Below are 18,417 nucleotides of genomic sequence, written 5' to 3' on the forward strand. Positions count from 1 at the left end.
AAATCGGGTAACTACACACCACAGTCCAAACAAACCCAGCTAGAACTTGAATAATGAATTAAGCAAGGCTCATAATTTGGGCCTTGTAACTCATATCTTCTTCAGCCTTAAAATAGGCCCAATTTTCCCGACAAAGTATTTAAGAAAAGCGGTTTCCGGCGTGCGACGGCGGAACAGAAGCCACCTGAATTTCACAGAGAGATGGAAACAGCCGATCAAGGAGATGTATTGAATCCGTTCGAGCTCAGGTACTCTGATCTCATTCTCTTATCATCATCGTCAGAAGAAATCAAAAATGAAGAACTCGAAGGATTGAGAAGAAGCATAATGGAAAATCTGGGTCCAAATGGTCTAGGTCTGATTTCAGTCATCGGCATCCCCAACTCCTCACTTGTACTTCGGAAAAATATACTCCCTCTTGCTCGCAGCCTCGCTCTTCTTCATCCTGATCATCGCAAACAGTTCTTAATGTATGTAAGTAAGTGAAACTAATCTTAATTTTTCATATTTTTGGTTATGGGGGAATGTAATAATTCTGGGTTTTGTTTAATTTGAACATTTATGCATTTAGGTTTCATGAATTTCCTTTGTTTATATGATATATGATTATAAATGTGTTCTATGTATCTTAGTTTGTAATGTTCACTAGGCACGAAATTAAATTTTACAGGAGTATAAATTGGGGAGTGATGTTCCTCTAAAGAACCCAGATAGAAATGTCTCGTCTTTCGCAATGCAACTTAGATATTCAGATGTTCTCGAATCGAATAAAGTGGGTGATGATTTGGATTGGGATACAAGTTTGAACCAAGATTATGTAGATACAGAGAGCAATTTTCAGGATATCCAGTTTAAGAATCTTGGAAATGCTTTCAAGGAGCTAGGATTTTGTATGATGAAGATAGGACTTTGTCTTGCACGAGTATGTGACAAGGCTCTTGGAGGCAGAGAACTGGAACAAAGCTTGTTAGAGTCAGGATCGGCAAAAGGTTTAGGGTCGCCTAATTCATTATCATTCGATGTCTGATAGGATTGTGTTGAGAGATATTAGGAGAAAGGGATCAGCTAAAAGACAACCCAGTGATGGATCGTTTGGAATTCATTCTAACTTATGGCAGCAATGGCCTTATGACTATGGCATCTTTACCATTCTGACTGATCCCATGTTTCTTTTGTCGTCTGATTCGAAGGAAAGCGAGTTGTCGATATCTGGTGATATGGAATGTCCTTCTCCAAGTGGCCATTCACATTTGCAAATTTTCAATCCCAGCAAGAATAAATTTTTGATGGTGAAGACCTCTCCTGGAAGTTTTCTTGTTCAGGTTGGGGAATCGGCTGATATCTTGTCACAAGGGAAGCTTCGTTCGACGCTGCATTGCGTTTGCCGGCCAGAAAAGTTGGAAACTTTAAGCAGGGGAAACTTTTGTTGTATTTTTACAACCTTCATGGACGAAAACATTCTGTATATCAGAGGAGTCTGAGCTATTTAATCAGGAAAATTGTCCAACTCAGGACCAAAATGGAGATATTCGGAAGATGGTGCCACCACTCTTGTCGCGGTTGAAGGATAGGATGACATTTGCAGAATTCTCACGAGAAACAACCTAGCAATACTTTGGTGGGAGTGGCTTACAATCCAATAGAAAATAACTCTAAAGATTTTGTCTACTGTAAGGTGCACAATCTTTGGTGATCCCTAGTTTTTTAAAATCGTATCATTGTCTATATTCTGCTACTTGTAGCCTTTTACTGGGATTATTCTCAACTCATTACCAAAACACTTTTTTAATTTTTTTTCTTTCGAAAATGTATGATATTTGACTTGAGACTTTGTAGAAGTGAGGTTTTGCATGTTAGAAATTATCGATATCTAATAGAGCTGCTCATGGAGCATTGCATCCCAACATTTCATAACACACCAAGGGCTCGTCTGCATGATAGGATTGAGCATCGGATTGGTTTCGTGGATCCGATTTGTGCTAACTCGTTTTTCATTTGGATCACTGGATTGAGATAGCCGAAACCTGGTCGAATCCAAAGATGCTCTGAAACCAATTGGGTTGAGAACGGAAATTGAACTCGTTTTTCACGAAACGAACTGGGTCGTTTTTCATGAGTCCGGGGGCAATTCAAACGGAAAATTAGACTATCCGGTATATTCAATCCGGTCATCTAAATGATCCCTAAATGGCTACATCTATGACTAATAGTAATATGTTAATATCTCTGCCTCTTGAGGAAGTTATTTCATTTGACATTTATTACCAGTTTACTCTCATGTTGGGTTACTAACAAACACTCTGCCAACAATCTAGAGAGCTAGATTTACCTGCTCTACCTTTTTTGACTTGCATTAATTTCACTTTCACTGAAAACCCAACACAACATTATTTCACCATTGAACTTTGAAGAAAAAAAAAAGTGAAAACTTTATTTTATCAGAAAAGTAAAAAAAATGGTGCTTGCTTATTTAACCCCAGACACTGAACTAGTGCATGCATGTGCTTGATTTTGTTATTAAATGTGTACTTTTACTAAAAGTAGTTGTTAGTACACTTTGACCAATGTTTTTTCACAACCTAGTCTTCTACTTTTGCCGACTCTTACTGAAAATCACAGTTGTCTTTACTTTTTTCTAAACTGGTGTTTTACTCTCTAAGTAAGAGCTTGTTGTCTCTGGTTAAACATGTTTAAGTCTTAAACAGCTTTTACTTTTGTTATAAATATAAACCCATTGGTTGCTAAGCTAAGCAGTAAAGTTAACTCTAGGATCATTATTTTTTTAAAAAAAATAAGAAAGTGCTTTGAACAAAAACAGGCTTTGAGAGGGAAATGTTAAATGAAAAAGTTTGTGATGTGTGAAATAATTGGAAAAATAATTGAAAGTAAAAGGGAACAAATCAAATTAAGGACATGTCTTCATCTTTTATACGGAGATCGGTGATGTAAAAACAAAAAGTGAAGCTCTATTTCATTAGTATGATAAGTAAATTATTGGTTATTTATATTAGTTTCACACTTTTGATGCATTATATTAAAGCATAATGCATTCTCAAAGTCCCAATGAGTGTGCTCGTTTTGTTTCTGAGCATGTTTCGTCTAATTGTCTTGTTACAGATAAATGTATTTTTTTTTGTCATTTTTAGTTTAAAAAAAAAAAAGCCTCGTGAGGGTATTTGCAACAAAACGAAATATGCTCAAAACACCAAATAAATACATAATTTCGAGTGAGATTTTCAAGGTGTGGCAATGCTAAATTCTCCAATTCAGGATGATTTTACTTTTCACCTTGGTGGAAACAATTCGTTTGTCAAGTTATAAACGATATCATAACATATAAATTTGGTTTTACGAGCCATTTTACAAATTTGAAATTCAATCATTTTAAATGAATACTCCTTCCGTCTAACAATACATGGTTTTTTAGAATTTTTATTTTATCTCAACATAGATAATGTTTTATGCCTAATTTACATCAAAATATGTTAAAATTTTCCTTTTACCTAATTCTTTGTGTCGATAGCTTAAAAGCATGTATTGACAATATGGAAGGTATATAATTTAAGATGATAGTTTGCAATGTTATCATATTGCCTTTTAGAGTTATGTACAATTCACACGATGTGTAAGTGCTCGTCATTACCACCGACCTTCGGGAACTTTTTGCACTATGAATGACAAACTTTAAGGACAATAGATTCATATTATACAAAGGGAAAAAATGACGAAGATCGGACTAGATCAAGAACTATATACAAGAAATATATAGAGAATTAGAAATTGTGCCATCTCTCAAGTGGAAATGGCTTTTTAGCTTTTGAAGTTAGAAGATGAGATGAAGAAAAAGAGATGATGACGCATCCAGGCACGCCTATTCTAGCAGAAGCTATCTGTAAGACAGACCTTTCTACAGCTTTTGTGTCTCAATGAGTTGTTTGGCTTAAGTTAAGGGAAAGAATATTATTAGGGTTCAGTAATGTAATTTTGTCTTTAACCCTAAAAACTTGTCGGGCTTAGATGTTAACAAGACATTAATATAGACAAAATCTAAGAGAAACACCGATTACAATCTCTGTGTTGTCACTACTAAACTGTTAACTAGTCTATGCATTTTCTCAGAATTGTCTCTTGGATTGGATCTCTCTTTCATAATAATATTCTCATCCAAAATTGTGGGCATTCATCAAATTTAAAGGGAGCATTAATGTCATCTAAGAATATAATCCAATTAGGGATGACAATGGATCGATTGGATAGCCGTTCCATTTCCATCCGAATTCGATCCACAAAAATTTTGAAAATTATTATGTAATCCGAGAATACTTGTGATGGATCGATAGTATAGAGGTTTCATCTGGACCCCCGATCCATACAATTTTAGAAAATAATTATATGATCCGAGAATACTTGTGCTGACTGTCCAATCTGATCCAAACTATGGGAAAAAAAATGCTCTGCTTTCATCTGAAATTTAAAAATTATATATATTTATATATAAAATAATTTAAATAATTGATACTAAATCTGTCTACGAATAAAATTAGTTTTATTTTTTAAATATATTCAAAAAAAATATATCTAATAATTATTAATATCTACATATATTAAATTTTGAATACATCTTAACAAATAAAAACATCTTTAAAGATGGCGGAGTATCTTTATCAAAATTAGTATTTCTTTTTCTTTTTGATTTTGCTTATTAAAAAAGTGAGTTTCAATCCTCTGTCATTCCACGTAGCAAAAAAGAAAAATCTTGTAACCCCACATGGACCCCCCTTCTATCTCTGATTAGCTAGCTCTGACCCCACTTTACATCATTTGACCAAAATCTAACCCAAAAAAAATGTTACAAAAAGACCCCTCCTCTTTAAAAGCTGCACAAAACCCCTCCATTACACTTTAAACATACAAAAAAGTCTTCTCTTTCTATCTCTCTCTCTCTATTATTTTCCCTCCTCTGCACTTTTAAGATGGAAGAAAGAGATACGATCATCAACACTACTCGCCGGAAAGACATCAACGTTCCCACCGGAGCCGGATTATCTCCTCATCATCAGCTGCCGGAAAGCCCAAAATTGCCAATGGAGTTCTTGTCAAGGTCTTGGAAGAGTGCTTCTGCTCTTGAAATCTCCAAAGCTCTCGCCGGAACTACTACTACTACTACTTCTTCTTCTTCTTCTTCTTCCACCACCTCTTTTGGTGGCTCTTCCACTTGCACCGCCGCGACCACCACCGCAAATTCTTCCATACCGGAAGATTTCACAACTGAAGAAGAGGAATTACAGCAAATGTTGTCCAATTCTCAGTCTGAGTTCTCTTTCACTTCCTCTGCTACGTCACAGCTAGTTCTCGATCGAATCATGTCACAGTCGGAAGTCTCGCCGTTGACTTCAGGGAGACTCTCTCACAGCAGTGGACCTCTAAACATTGGTGGCGGAGGAGGCGGCGGCGGCTCCTTAGAATCAGAGAGCCCTCCATCTGAAGAATATGAAGACATTGTCAAGGTAACTTTTTTTTTCAGTCATCATTATTATATTCACTAGCTGCAATGCAATCATTTAGAGCACTAAAATAACTACTTAAATATTCCCCTCGTTTCTAATTAATTGTCGTTTTTCAATATGCATAAAGAAAACGACAATTTATGTAGAAGCAGTTACGATCCGTAATGTGCATAGAAAAAACGACAATTTGCATAGAAGAAGTTACGATTAATTAATAACGGAGTACTTTTCTAGTGACAACATATTAAATTGTTTTTTTAATGGTATTGACAAGTAATCTCTGGATTTTTCCTTATCTATAAGTTTAGTATACCTTGTTCAATGGAAAAGTACACAGAAGGTGTTTGAATTTTGTCTTGTTCCATTTATTAATCCTTAAAAGTCATTTCATTTTGAAGATGGGGTACTCATTCAGGCCAAAAGGGACCATAAAATTACAAACTTTTTTTCTTTGGGAGATATAAAAATACAAACTTTAATCTTAATTTGCTGTAATATGTAGAAATATAATCTGGGTTAGTAGTAACATAAATAAATGTTTGATGATTTGAGGATTTCAAGAAGCCTCCAATATTAAATGTTTGATCGAGTGTGGAGGAAGGTAAAAACTACAATAGCTAAAGGATAATGTCAAGTCCCATACATAAATATGTTTCCTTTTTGCTTGGCTATTTCAAGCAGCTTGTCATTTCAATTTATTACCTGAAAATAAGTTTTTCTTGACTCCAGCTCAGGCTATCAGGTAAAAAAACTGAATTTTTAACCAGCCTGCAAACCCTATTTCTGCCCATATTTAATGCAAATACTTTAACATGAATGTTTGAAAGTCATTTTGTGTCCAAAAAAAGGAAACTCATTTTGTAAATGTAATGCTAAAAGATTACAAAACTGCTAGTTAAATGGTACCTTGACTAATTACGGAACAATGTTGTTGAATTATACAGTATTTCCAGAAGCACAACACCGTACAGCCTCTATTCAATAGAACACCTCGGAACAGTGGGGGCAATAACGGAAATACCACCCCCATGGGGTCAAAGACAGTTGGCAGGTGGTTGAAGGACAGAAAGGAGAAAAAGAAAGAAGAAACCCGAACTCATAATGCACAGCTGCACGCTGCGGTATCGGTCGCCGCAGTGGCTGCTGCCGTAGCAGCAATGGCTGCAGCCACGGCTGCTACTTCAGCGTCCGATAATAAGAACGAGCAAGCTGCTAAGACTGATATGGCTGTTGCGTCTGCTGCCACATTGGTGGCAGCACAATGTGTGGAGGCAGCAGAAGCTATGGGCGCTGAGCGTGATCATCTTGCCTCTGTCGTCAGCTCCGCCGTCAACGTGCGTTCTTACGATGACGTCGTCACTCTTACGGCTGCTGCAGCTACAGGTATTTGATCTTGGTTGGTTCTATTTGGTCGACATTATTAATATGCAATCTAACTCTAGGAAATACTTTCGTGCACAGCTCTACGTGGAGCAGCAACATTGAAAGCAAGAGCAATGAAGGAAGTATGGAATATCGCATCAGTTTTGCCAGTTGAGAAAGGAATAAGCGTTTGTGGTGGAAAGACTAGTCATAATAATCATATCAGGACTGCTAATCAGAGCTTTAGCGAGGAATTTGTTGGTCGTGAGAATTTTCTTGAAGTTTGTAATCAGGAGCTTCTCGCTAGAGGAAGCGAGCTTCTCAAACGAACACGTAACGGTAATTTATATCGGATTATTTCACAAGTTAAAATGGTCATTATCTATTTGTTCAATAATATTTGAGATTTGGCAATGCAGGAGATCTCCATTGGAAAATTGTTTCTGTATATATAAATAAGAACGGACATGTCACGCTTAAGATGAAAAGCAAACATATTGCCGGCACCATCACCAAGAAGGACAAGCGTAAGATTTTAATTGTTTCCTAAGTGATTTACCAAACCAATGATGTTTTGTTAATAAGGAATTGTTTATAATTCATGTTGTTTGGGTTGGCAGATATGGTTTTGGAGGTTCGAAAAGACATTCAAGCGTGGCCGGGAAGACACTTGTTTGACGACGGCGGAGAGCAGCGTCGTTACTTTGGACTGAAAACAGAAGGGAGAGGCATTGTAGAATTCGAATGTCGTAGCCAGAGAGAGTACGATATCTGGACTCGGGGAATTTCAAGGCTTCTCTACATCGTGGCCGAAAGAAAGCAGAGGATTTGAACATAATTGTCACTAATTAGTACTTAGAAGGCAATGAATTAGCTTGTTAGATTTTCAGGAATCAAACTAGTTCTACAACATCCTATCCGTCTTCTGTCGATTTACTAGTACTTACTCTTATTCTCTGGATTTCATGGAAAGGAGATTAATAGCAGTAGAAAGTTTGAGAACAGATGTTGGTTATCGATCAATGTATAATCTCTAGCTAAAAGATTTTTCTACACTACATTTTTCAGGAATCAAAGTAGTTCTATAATCTTAGATAATGCAATCATCATATTATAAACACGAGAATAAGTGGTTTTCACATCTCGTGTTTAATTGAACTGAAAAGGCAATCATCATATTAGCCTTGAAAAGCTAGGAATATATGCATGTAGTTACGTACGACAATGTGCGAAAACAGAAAGAAAATGGCATTTACACTATTAGCTATTAAGAACAAAGTAGCAACGGACTTTACGAATCGGCGGCTCTGAATATGGTCAGGAGAGAAAGAAACAGATTGATAATGTCTAGATACAGGGAAATAGCAGCCCAAATGTAGTCATCATATGTGTAACGCTTGATGAGATTGTCTGTGTCGTATATGATATAACCACAGAATATGATCGAAGCCAAGCATCCGTAAATCATCACTGAGATTTTACCCAACGGAAACAGAATCTGCATCCATCAAGATAATAATAATACATTAATTGTCAGTACAGAAAACAAAAGTTACCATCATGGAGATTTAGAAAGTTAAAATTGATGTAAAGGTATTATTATTCTACCTGGATAAAAGCGAATACCATGAGAACCATGAGTGCTCCAAACAAGAAGGGTCCCAGGAAGCTAAAATCATGACCTCTCCTTGCAGCCCAGAATGTGTACAGTGTAAGGCTAACTACCACAACAGCTGTCAAAATAGCAGATTCCAGAATGACCTTCCCTGTTGCCAAAGAATTTCACGAAAGATAATAAGATCAGAAAATGGAACCAGAGAAAAACCACTGCCGAGATTATATGTCCTCGGAAACATTACGAGGCAATTGACAACGACGAAATTTTTCAACAAAAAAAATGAACTTTTCTTGATCAACATTCACTTTTATCGGCTGCATCGCCAATCACAAATAATCATACACTCATGAGGACTTATCAAATAACTTTCTCATATGGATTCCCAAGTTCAAACATTCATGAGCATAGTCCTTTTTCATAAGAAACTTGATTAGGATATTAATTTCATTTCTGATCTCCGATTAGGATTGTAAAACAGGCAATAAGCGTTTACACTAGATTAATACTCCCTAATAAATAACACCATTGCATATGCTAGAGCAATCTACTATCTCATACAGATAATCTATCAATTACCAATATGAATCACATTATATTACTCAATGTGAACTTTCCTAGATCCATCTTTGTGAGTTAATCTAGCTTATCAGATATTAGCCTGTGGTGACGGTTGCATTCAGGACATGAAATACACGATCAAACAAACAAAAGTATCCACAAGTGTCAAAGCATTCATGATCATTTTGCATTTAAAAAACATGTTCAGACTGGTAATTTCATTAGCGTTCTTAGCTTAGCATCGTATTGACAGGACAATAAGCATAAACCATAAAATTCATAAACAAGACTGCCGGAATTCACCAAAGATCACCGATAACGGCAACATAACCATGTAAATGAAGAATATTCAGCCATTGCAAATAAGAATTTACCTTCAGTAAAAGCACATGTCAATCCAACCGCAAACGCCAGAGAGATAGTAAAAATGGCGAGAAGAATATAGTTCACTGGATGCCTCTGGTGATAGTAGTACAACGGACACAAAACTGCAATCACGAAACACAACAATCTCCGATCAAAACGATCTCCAAAACTAAAAAGAGAGAGACGGCAAAATCGAAAAGCATATAAAACATACCGATGAAAGGAGTGATTATAAGGACGATATAGAGAGCGAGTCCACCACTGGTTTTAACAAAGAACTCTGAAATCGGATGGACGGTGACGACAGTAGCGGCGACGGCGATCGTAGCCAATAACTGGAAACAGATGATAGAGTAGACTTTGCGAATAAATCCCCAGCGAAGCTCCGGACTCTCGAGCATGACAGGATACAAAGGCCTAGCGCCGCCGACCTCGACGTCGGAATCATTTTTCCGGTACGGTTGCGTCCACATCTTCTTTGTTGTTGAGAGAGATTGCTTAGCTTATTTAGTTACTCTTCTTCTTCTGATTTTATTATACTTTGCGTGTTTGGATTGAAAGAGAGAGGGGTTTAATCGAGATTTTAACGAGGGAAGGAAAACGGTTTTGTTGAGAAAGCTCGAGAGAAGTCTATACGAAGATGAATATGATGATGACACGTGAATCTCTAATTTTAACGGTTGGTATGTGATGTGGAAGGATAAACTTGACATAAAATAAAATTATCTTTTGAGTGAATTTTTTATCTCCGTCTTAAACATTAATGACAAGAAAATATTCATTTTATTTCAAATTGAAAGAAAATATCTCTTAATCGATCATGTTATTAAACGGTAATATCATTGTACCGTTAAAAATGGTCAGATATCATTTTTCGTTAAATTATTTTACGTGACATATTGATTATTTTAGGTCACATATTGAACTTTTTGATCGGAAGAAGCTGGAGTTTGTTTAAAGTAAATCCATTATGCGAAGGTTCCTAGCTCTTCTACCGTTTTCTAGCTTTATTTATTTAGTTTATCTTTGTATTTAAAAAAAAAATATTTTGAGTCTTTATATATATATTAATATCATCAATTTTAATATATAAATTATATTTATTTTATTTAATAAAATTATTAATTATGTTGGGAGAAGAGTGAATAAAAGATAAAAAAATAAAAAATATATTGATATTCAAAATACGTCATCTACTTAAAAACAAAAATAACTTCAAAAATATCATCTAATATACGAAGGAAAAGGAATATCGTTATCTATTACTCCTAGTAGTAATTTTTTGAGTTACTATTTTGTACCTTCTAGCTTTTCTCATTGTAGTGCATATTTGAGTTTTGCTTCAAAATTATACTTATGAAAAAGTAGTTTGATCACCAGATTTTGGCGTGTAAAGTAAACCTTAGAAGTGTGGATAAGTTAGAAAGATGTTGACATCATCGATTTAAGTAATTAAAAAAGAAGAATTAACATTTGCTTAACTTAATTGAAAGTTAAGAATAAAAGGAGAATTTAATTGAAAGTCAATTGATTATTTTAAATATATAAAATAAACAAAATTAAAATAACAGAATTTAAATCTGTCATTATCAAATGAAGTGGAAATGAACAGTAATTCAGAAGGAAAAAAATTACAATTGTGTTTAGTTTAATTGAAACCCAATTGATAACATATTCAATGTAAAAAACAAATTTAAAAAGTTGACTTCAAACCCATTATCAAAAATTATATATATATATTTTTAAAGAAAAAATTTAGAATTACGTTTGGAGTAGTATCTTTTTTTAAACAATCTTTTTTCTATTAAAAAAAAAATTAAACCTCAAAGAGACATTAATCGGAGGAGGGGCATGTCAGTTGGCCCAGATTCTTTTGATATCGTTATGATTTAAATTGTGTAACTAATTAGATATAATAAATATATTTTAATAAAAAAATATTTTTAAATTATACATGATGTTTCATTTGATTTAAAAAAATATTTAAAAAATATTTTTTTATAAAAATATCTATAATATACATAATTAATTATATTATGATATTTTAATCAAAATATAGTGAAAATAGAGATAGTACCATTTTTTTATAAGACCACCTACCTAAATTGACCTTAGTACATAATTCCATCAATGATCATGTCATACATATGACGTTTATACATATGTCTTTAATTTTTTATTGTATAACATGATCGACCTCCTCTTCAATGCGCATAATTCCAAGCATATTGTCATAGATAATTAATCAAATAGTTATCCACGATCTTGTAGTTGATTTCTTTCAAGTTGTTTATGAAAGGGCCGGCAGCAAATTAAAAGAAAGTAGAGTTAATTAGGTTTTGATATATATATATTTATATATATATATATATATGGATCATTTCCAAAAAAAGCACAAAGTAAACTAAGATAACAGAGCAGGAAACAATAATGGAAAGGGTCACAAGCGGTGACATTGGCGGGTCTCTTCCGGTTGAGAATGTTCAAGCTCTTGCTGCCAACAAGTTGCTAGATAATGTTCCACTCAGATACATCCGGCCGGAATATGAGCACGATCAAGTAGTTGACGACGACTCCAATCACCAAATTCCGGTGATCAATTTAAGCAAGCTTGTAGATGACCATGAAGATGAATTGGCTAAACTTCATTCAGCTTGTAAACACTGGGGCTTCTTCCAGGTGACATATTAATATATATATATATGTATATATATGAATTATATATAGACATGAAAAATACTACTTTATATCATAATAGATGATATTTTGATTTTTTGATTCATTCATATGAACATGTTTTTAGTTCATAATAGGTGGAGTAATTATTAAAAATCGATTTTTAACAATAAATTTTTATTTTTTACTAAGCCTGCAGTTGATCAATCATGGAGTTAAAGAACAAGTGATGGATAAAATAAAGAAAGATATGGAGGAATTCTTCAAATTGCCGCTAGAAGAAAAGTTGCGTTACGCAAAGCTGCGAAATAGTAATGAAGGTTATGGACAAGCCTTTGTTCATTCAGAGGAACAAAAGCTTGATTGGACTGATTCTCTCTTCCTAGTTCCTCAGCCTATTTATGGTAGAAACTTGAGATTCTGGCCGACCACTCCATCTTCTTTCATGTAAAATCCAGTTCTCCTTCCTTATCAAAATACATACTCTCTCCGTCCTAAGTAATTACCTGTCACTTTTCTTCTGCATTAGTATTAGGATGTTTCTAAGACTAATTGTTTAGCATGATAAGGAAGGCATGTAGGCCATGATTATATTTTGACTAATAACATAACCTTTCTAGACATTAAAGTTTGTGATCAACCTAACTTCTACAAAATTTTGAGTATGATCCACTTATCATTTAGGCCAAAACACTTTTTTACGATGCATTTCATTTGTGTCGTAGATGAACCTGATACACTCACTTAGAAGGAGAAGATTTTCATGGGCATAGCATAAAAAACATGTTCTTTTTAACCTTAAACTAATAAAAAAATCAAGTATATATTTTTGTTGCAAAAATCAATCTCTAAAAAGACGACTATTTTGACACCAAGGTAGTAATTATTATTATTATTATATATTTATTTTTTTATAAAGGGTAAATTTAATTAATAAATTAATGTGGGTGAGTTTAAAGGTGTAAACGATCTCCAGGATGAAACTTTAAGCCCTTTTGTTATAAAGAACTGGTTTAGGGAGATTAAGGTAGAAATTAACGGATTAATTGAACGTGCATATGCACGTAATGCCTAATTATCTTGTGTTGCCAGAGAAACTCTTGAGCAGTTCTCATCAGAGGTGTATGCTATTTCGAAAACCCTATTGAGGATGATGGCTAAGAACTTGGGACTCGAATCGGAGAAGAATCTATTAAACTTGTTCGAAGAGGGACGACAAGGGCTGAGAATGGGTTACTATCCACCTTGTGTGCAACCAAAACTAGTGGTTGGCCTCACTCCACACTCTGATCCCACTGGATTGACCTTGCTTCTTCAAGTCAACGATGTTCAAGGACTCCAAATTAAGAAAAAAGGTAAATGGCTTCCGATCAAACCGATCCCCGACGCATTTATCATTAACATTGGCGATATCATAGAGGTAATATTAACAATTAATATTCCATCTTTTGAATTTTTTTATCATACTCGTATCCCTAATTTAATTTTCAAATTGAACAGATATTGAGTAATGGTGAATACAAGAGCATAGAGCATAGGGCAGTTGTGAACTCGGAAAAGGAGAGGCTATCGATTGCAGCATTTCACGGTACAAATTATAAAGCCATGATCGGTCCTCTACTGGAACTTGTGAAGGGTCATAATAGAGCCCGTTACAAAACCATAGCTACATTTCAGGAATATCTAAGGAAGATGTTAAGCTGCAAACTTGATGGCAAAAATATGCTGGAAGAATTGAAACTCTAAGACCATGATATCGTTTTAGGAACCGTTTATTGAACTTGTGAATGTCAAATAAATACTGCAACTCTATTCGGAACTGTTTGATCATCCATCAATGTTAAAAAAAATCTTTAAGGTGCGTTAATATCATGTAGCCACTTTCAGTTTGCAATGAAATTTATTAATCTTTTAATTTTGAAGCTACTAGCTCTTCTCCCATCAGAGAGTTAGTTCATAATGAGATAAATAACTAGAAACATTGAATGCTTCACCCAAAAACTTATAACAAGGCTCCTTAATCAAGCTACTAGATGGGAAGAGTGTGTTGGATTTAGGGGTGTCAAACACGACTAAATGTGAACCGAATAAATATGAACAACCATCCCAACTTGATTATTGTATAACATTCACACACCTCCTATCCCGACTTAGTAGTTAGGGGCGGAATTTAGGTTCGAAAGGTTATGGGGTCATTTATATAAATTTTTAAAATTTTAAGACCATGAGATTAATTTCTATAAATTATAGGATAATTTTAACATAATATAAGGAAGGGAATTTTTTTTCAGTGGGGTCATTTGACCCATAATTATTACCTCTATTTTCAGTGGGGTCAAGACATTAATTTTTTAATTATTATCTCTAATTACTTAAGCTCATTTTTCTTGATATCGGGACAAAATTGGCTAAACATAGTCTAACAGTATTTTGTAGAGGAGAAAAATAAAATAAAAATTATAAGACGAATTGAAAGGTTAAAACTAAAACAGAGGAAGCTATCAGTACACCAAAGAAGTGTCTTACTTAAGCTCATGATTAATCTTGCCTACCACGCACATCCTAATAGAAACTGTTGATCAAATACTCATAATGTACATCTCCATTGATTTGTTATTAATGTATACGCATCTTCGAATTCCAAAATAAGCACAAAATGTAATTATTACCAAGCAGGAGACAAAATGGAGATCACAGAGGAAGTTAAGATCACTGGAGGGGACGACTTTGGATAGTCTCTTCCAGTAGCGAATGTTCAAGCTCTGCCAACAACTCGCAAGAAAATATTCCACTCAGATACATCCGCCCTGAATATGAGCACGATCAAAGAAGTTGACGATGACTCTAATCACCAAATTCCGGTGATTGATATGACCAAGCTTTTAGGTGCCCATAAAGATGAATTGGCTAAACTACATTCAGCTTGTAAACATCGATCAATTATAAAATTGACCTCAAACCGTAAAACGTCACCATTTTTTTTAAAATGAGGTAGACACCAATGGTCTGCCCGAGAATTCATTTTCCGGGCAGTCTTTTTAAATGATAGTGATTAATCATTAATTAGGCTTTAATTATGTCCGTGAATTCATTATTCAGACGAAGTCCACCCAAATTATTATTTTTTCTTTAATTGCTGTGTAATTGGATGGGAGAGTGGGTAATTAATGTTAATCATGTCTGAATAATCAGTTCTCGGGCAAGTTTAAATTAATTTTTTCCCTTAATTATACAATTAAGGTGCTCGGATATGAATATTTGGACAGACCATTAAATGTTCACCTATTAGGATTCGTGTTTATCAATGTATTTCACTCTTATAAACATTGGGACTTCTTCCAGGTGACAAATTAATTAAAATAAACCATTTTGAAAATATATTATAATCATTATTAAATAGAATTTTAACCAAATTGATTATAAATGATTAAGCAGTTGATCAATCATGGAGTCGGTGAACATGTGACGGATAAAATGAAGCAAGATATGGAGGAATTCTTCAAATTGCCTCTAGAAGAAAAGATGAGTTACGCGCAGCTGCCAAATACTACTTCCGTCCCAAAATAAATACAATTTTTTACATACAATTTACATGTAAAAATTTACATGCAAAACTTTGCATCTATTTTGGGACGGATGTAGTAGTATCCAAGGTTACGGATAGGCCTTTGTTCATTCTGAAGAACAGAAGCTGGACTAGAAATCTAGAATGACATGCTATTCCTAATTCTTCAGCCTATTTATCATAGAAACTTGAGATTGTGGCCAACAACTCCCTTTCAGGTAAAGTTTAAACGATTTAGCAAAAGTAGGCCGAAATTTAAACCAGTCTTTAGAAACGTAAAATCACAAAAACTTAAATGGCCCTTCAAACGTTTATAACGGCTTGGATGATGAGGCCCTTAATGAACGCCAACGGGGTAACCTATTATGACTCCAAATATTCTTTGAGATTTTTTTTTTAATAAAATTACAATAGTTAATCCGATAGACGAGTTAAAAGTGTATGATGATTTAAAATCGGTTGACTATTTCCCCGATAGTTTTTGGTGCTCTCCAAAGTCCGATAAACATCGGATATGCATTCTACGTCAGAAATGTAATTGAGTAACTATAACATTAAACGTCTTGTGCAACGATATTCTGTTGAACTAATGCTGATTGTTGTCAGAGAGAAACTCTTGAGCTGTATCCTCTGAGATGCAGGCTGTTTCGAAGACCCTGTTCAGGATGATGGCTAAGAACTTGGGACTAAAATCAGACGACAATCTATTAAGCCTGTTTGAAGATGAGGGAGAATGAATTACTATCCGCCTTGTGTGGAAGTAAACAAAGTTATTGACCTTACTCCACATTATGATTCTAATGCGCTGACCTTGCTTCTTCAAGTCAATCAAGTTCAAGGACTTCATATAAAGAAAGACGACAAATGGATTCCGGTCAAACCGATCCCAGGCGCATTTACCGTCAACATTGGCAATATATCATAGAGGTAAGTTATATTAATTGTAGTATATCTTCCAAAAAAAAATGTTACTCCCTCCTTTAACATGTAAATAAAAACACGTTCTTTTAGTCTAAAATAGTTGTCAATTTGCATGTTCTTCCCATTTTATCCATTGATATCAAATATTCACATTATTAGATGCTTTATATGTATAACAATTAACTTATTTCAACCCATAATTTTTAATTCATTGTAGAACTTAATTTCGTAAGTTATCATTTCACATTCATCTACAATATATATACACATAACACATTTGAGTGATTTTTCATTAAAATGACAAGCGGGTCCGACATCAAAATTTAGTCAAAGTTAGGTTGACTATAACGTCTTTTATAAGGTTATCACACCATATGCACTTTACATAATTAACCCTATCAACATATATCAATGTTTATTAAGGTTATGATAGTTTAATTATACCTTTTGTCTTCAATTTCTTGATTTATGTGAAAACTAAAACTTGACAACTGTTTTAGGACGGATGAGTAACTTAGTTTTTCTATTTGATCAGATATTGAGCACAGAGCACTTGTGAACCAAGAGAAGGAGCGACTATCGATTACAGCATTTCACAGTCCAAATTATAAAGCCATGATCGGTCCTCTGCTAGAACTTGTGAAGGATCATAGAGTTGGTTACAAAACCATAACACAACATTTGAGGAATATGTACGGAAGATCGCAAGTAGCAAACTTGATGGCAAGAATGTGTTGGAAGGATTTAAACTCTAGACCAATATCATTTGTGAATGTCAAATAAAATGTAAACGATGATGTACGGTGTGTTACATTTAATTGCTGATCATAAAACATAGTTTAACTACTAGTAGATGGGAAGAGTGTGTTGGATCTAAGTAGAAACAAACAATAATTAACAATAAGTAAACATATTGCACCTGAGCCTCCAAAGTCTCGGCCTAAACAAGCACCTGTACTACATTTCTCCCCATCCACCAAGTAGTCGGCAACCCAGAACTTGCCCAGTCTCGACCTCCCAATGGGGGATGCAGCTTCAAGGCAAGAAGCAGCCCTCATGATCATAGTATTCAAGGATAAACTGAGCTTTGACCTGATTTGACTGAACCCCTCAACATTAAATACAAAGAAGACATCATCATACTTCTAAGCCCATGATAACAAGGATGATTTTGTCCTTGCATCTGCAAAGTCCATTTTAATTGACATAACAAAAGGTGTACCTCCAGTACAGTACTTTGTCCGGCCACTTTCTGTTTCCCATATATTATGTCTTTATCCTAGACTTTTGTAACAAAGCTCTGCCCAAAATGCTACAGAGTCAAATGAGAATTATTCAACTTCTTTCTTCTATTATTGTTCATATAATTCCTTATTGTTTATTTATTAAATTGGTTGTAAGAGATTTTCAACATCAAATAGCGACCACAGTGGGAGGATAATGTATAGTTTTCTCTTATAAAAACTTACCAGCGTTGACTGAAGATATCAGCCCCTACTTGTTTGAAGAAGAGGAGAGATGCTCAACAGCTCCGTATAAACCACTTAACAATCTTGAGTTTTGTGAAATAGCTCCCTCAGCTAATGGAAGGAAATTGGCGGACGATTTCCTACATGACCAGAGAAATGGGAAAGATGACTCCTTGTCCAAGAAGAGCTAAAACAAGCTAATGCCCACTGAGGTCCCTTGGATCTCGCAGGATAGAATGTGTAGGAGATTGTAACTTGTGCCTAGTACATAATGGCCAACTAACTTCAAAAGAAGCTGAGAGAGAAATTCAAGGCCTTTCAAGAAAAATTTCTCTCGGGCATCCGCCCAGGAGTCGAATGGGGAATCCCAGAAGA

General features: G+C 34.7%; 3 protein-coding genes and 2 pseudogenes across 3 annotated transcripts; 4 read left to right on the plus strand and 1 right to left on the minus strand.

Annotated features, from left to right (window-relative positions):
* Positions 1-201: 201 nt before the first annotated feature.
* LOC139883890 (uncharacterized) lies at positions 202-1,650 on the plus strand (annotated as a pseudogene).
* Positions 1,651-4,973: 3,323 nt separating this feature from the next.
* Positions 4,974-7,701, plus strand: LOC139883892 (VAN3-binding protein-like). Its single transcript, XM_071867997.1, has 5 exons — positions 4,974-5,507; positions 6,452-6,890; positions 6,969-7,208; positions 7,289-7,396; positions 7,490-7,701. Exons 1-5 carry the CDS (start codon positions 4,974-4,976, stop codon positions 7,699-7,701), a joined length of 1,533 nt encoding a protein of 510 aa, XP_071724098.1.
* Positions 7,702-8,160: 459 nt separating this feature from the next.
* On the minus strand, positions 8,161-9,884 carry LOC139883888 (protein LIFEGUARD 2-like). The gene is made up of 4 exons (XM_071867995.1): positions 9,626-9,884; positions 9,420-9,533; positions 8,478-8,635; positions 8,161-8,367 (listed from the first exon to the last, which is right to left on the minus strand). Exons 1-4 carry the CDS (start codon positions 9,882-9,884, stop codon positions 8,161-8,163), a joined length of 738 nt encoding a protein of 245 aa, XP_071724096.1.
* Positions 9,885-11,841: 1,957 nt separating this feature from the next.
* Positions 11,842-13,833, plus strand: LOC139883889 (S-norcoclaurine synthase 1-like). The gene is made up of 4 exons (XM_071867996.1): positions 11,842-12,090; positions 12,287-12,534; positions 13,180-13,507; positions 13,588-13,833. Exons 1-4 carry the CDS (start codon positions 11,842-11,844, stop codon positions 13,831-13,833), a joined length of 1,071 nt encoding a protein of 356 aa, XP_071724097.1.
* A 938-nt stretch (positions 13,834-14,771) lies between these two features.
* LOC139883893 (S-norcoclaurine synthase 1-like) lies at positions 14,772-17,328 on the plus strand (annotated as a pseudogene).
* The last annotated feature ends 1,089 nt before the right edge of the window (positions 17,329-18,417 follow it).

This window comes from Rutidosis leptorrhynchoides, unplaced genomic scaffold, assembly GCF_046630445.1.
Source record: "Rutidosis leptorrhynchoides isolate AG116_Rl617_1_P2 unplaced genomic scaffold, CSIRO_AGI_Rlap_v1 contig469, whole genome shotgun sequence".
NCBI classification, from domain to species: Eukaryota; Viridiplantae; Streptophyta; class Magnoliopsida; order Asterales; family Asteraceae; genus Rutidosis; species Rutidosis leptorrhynchoides.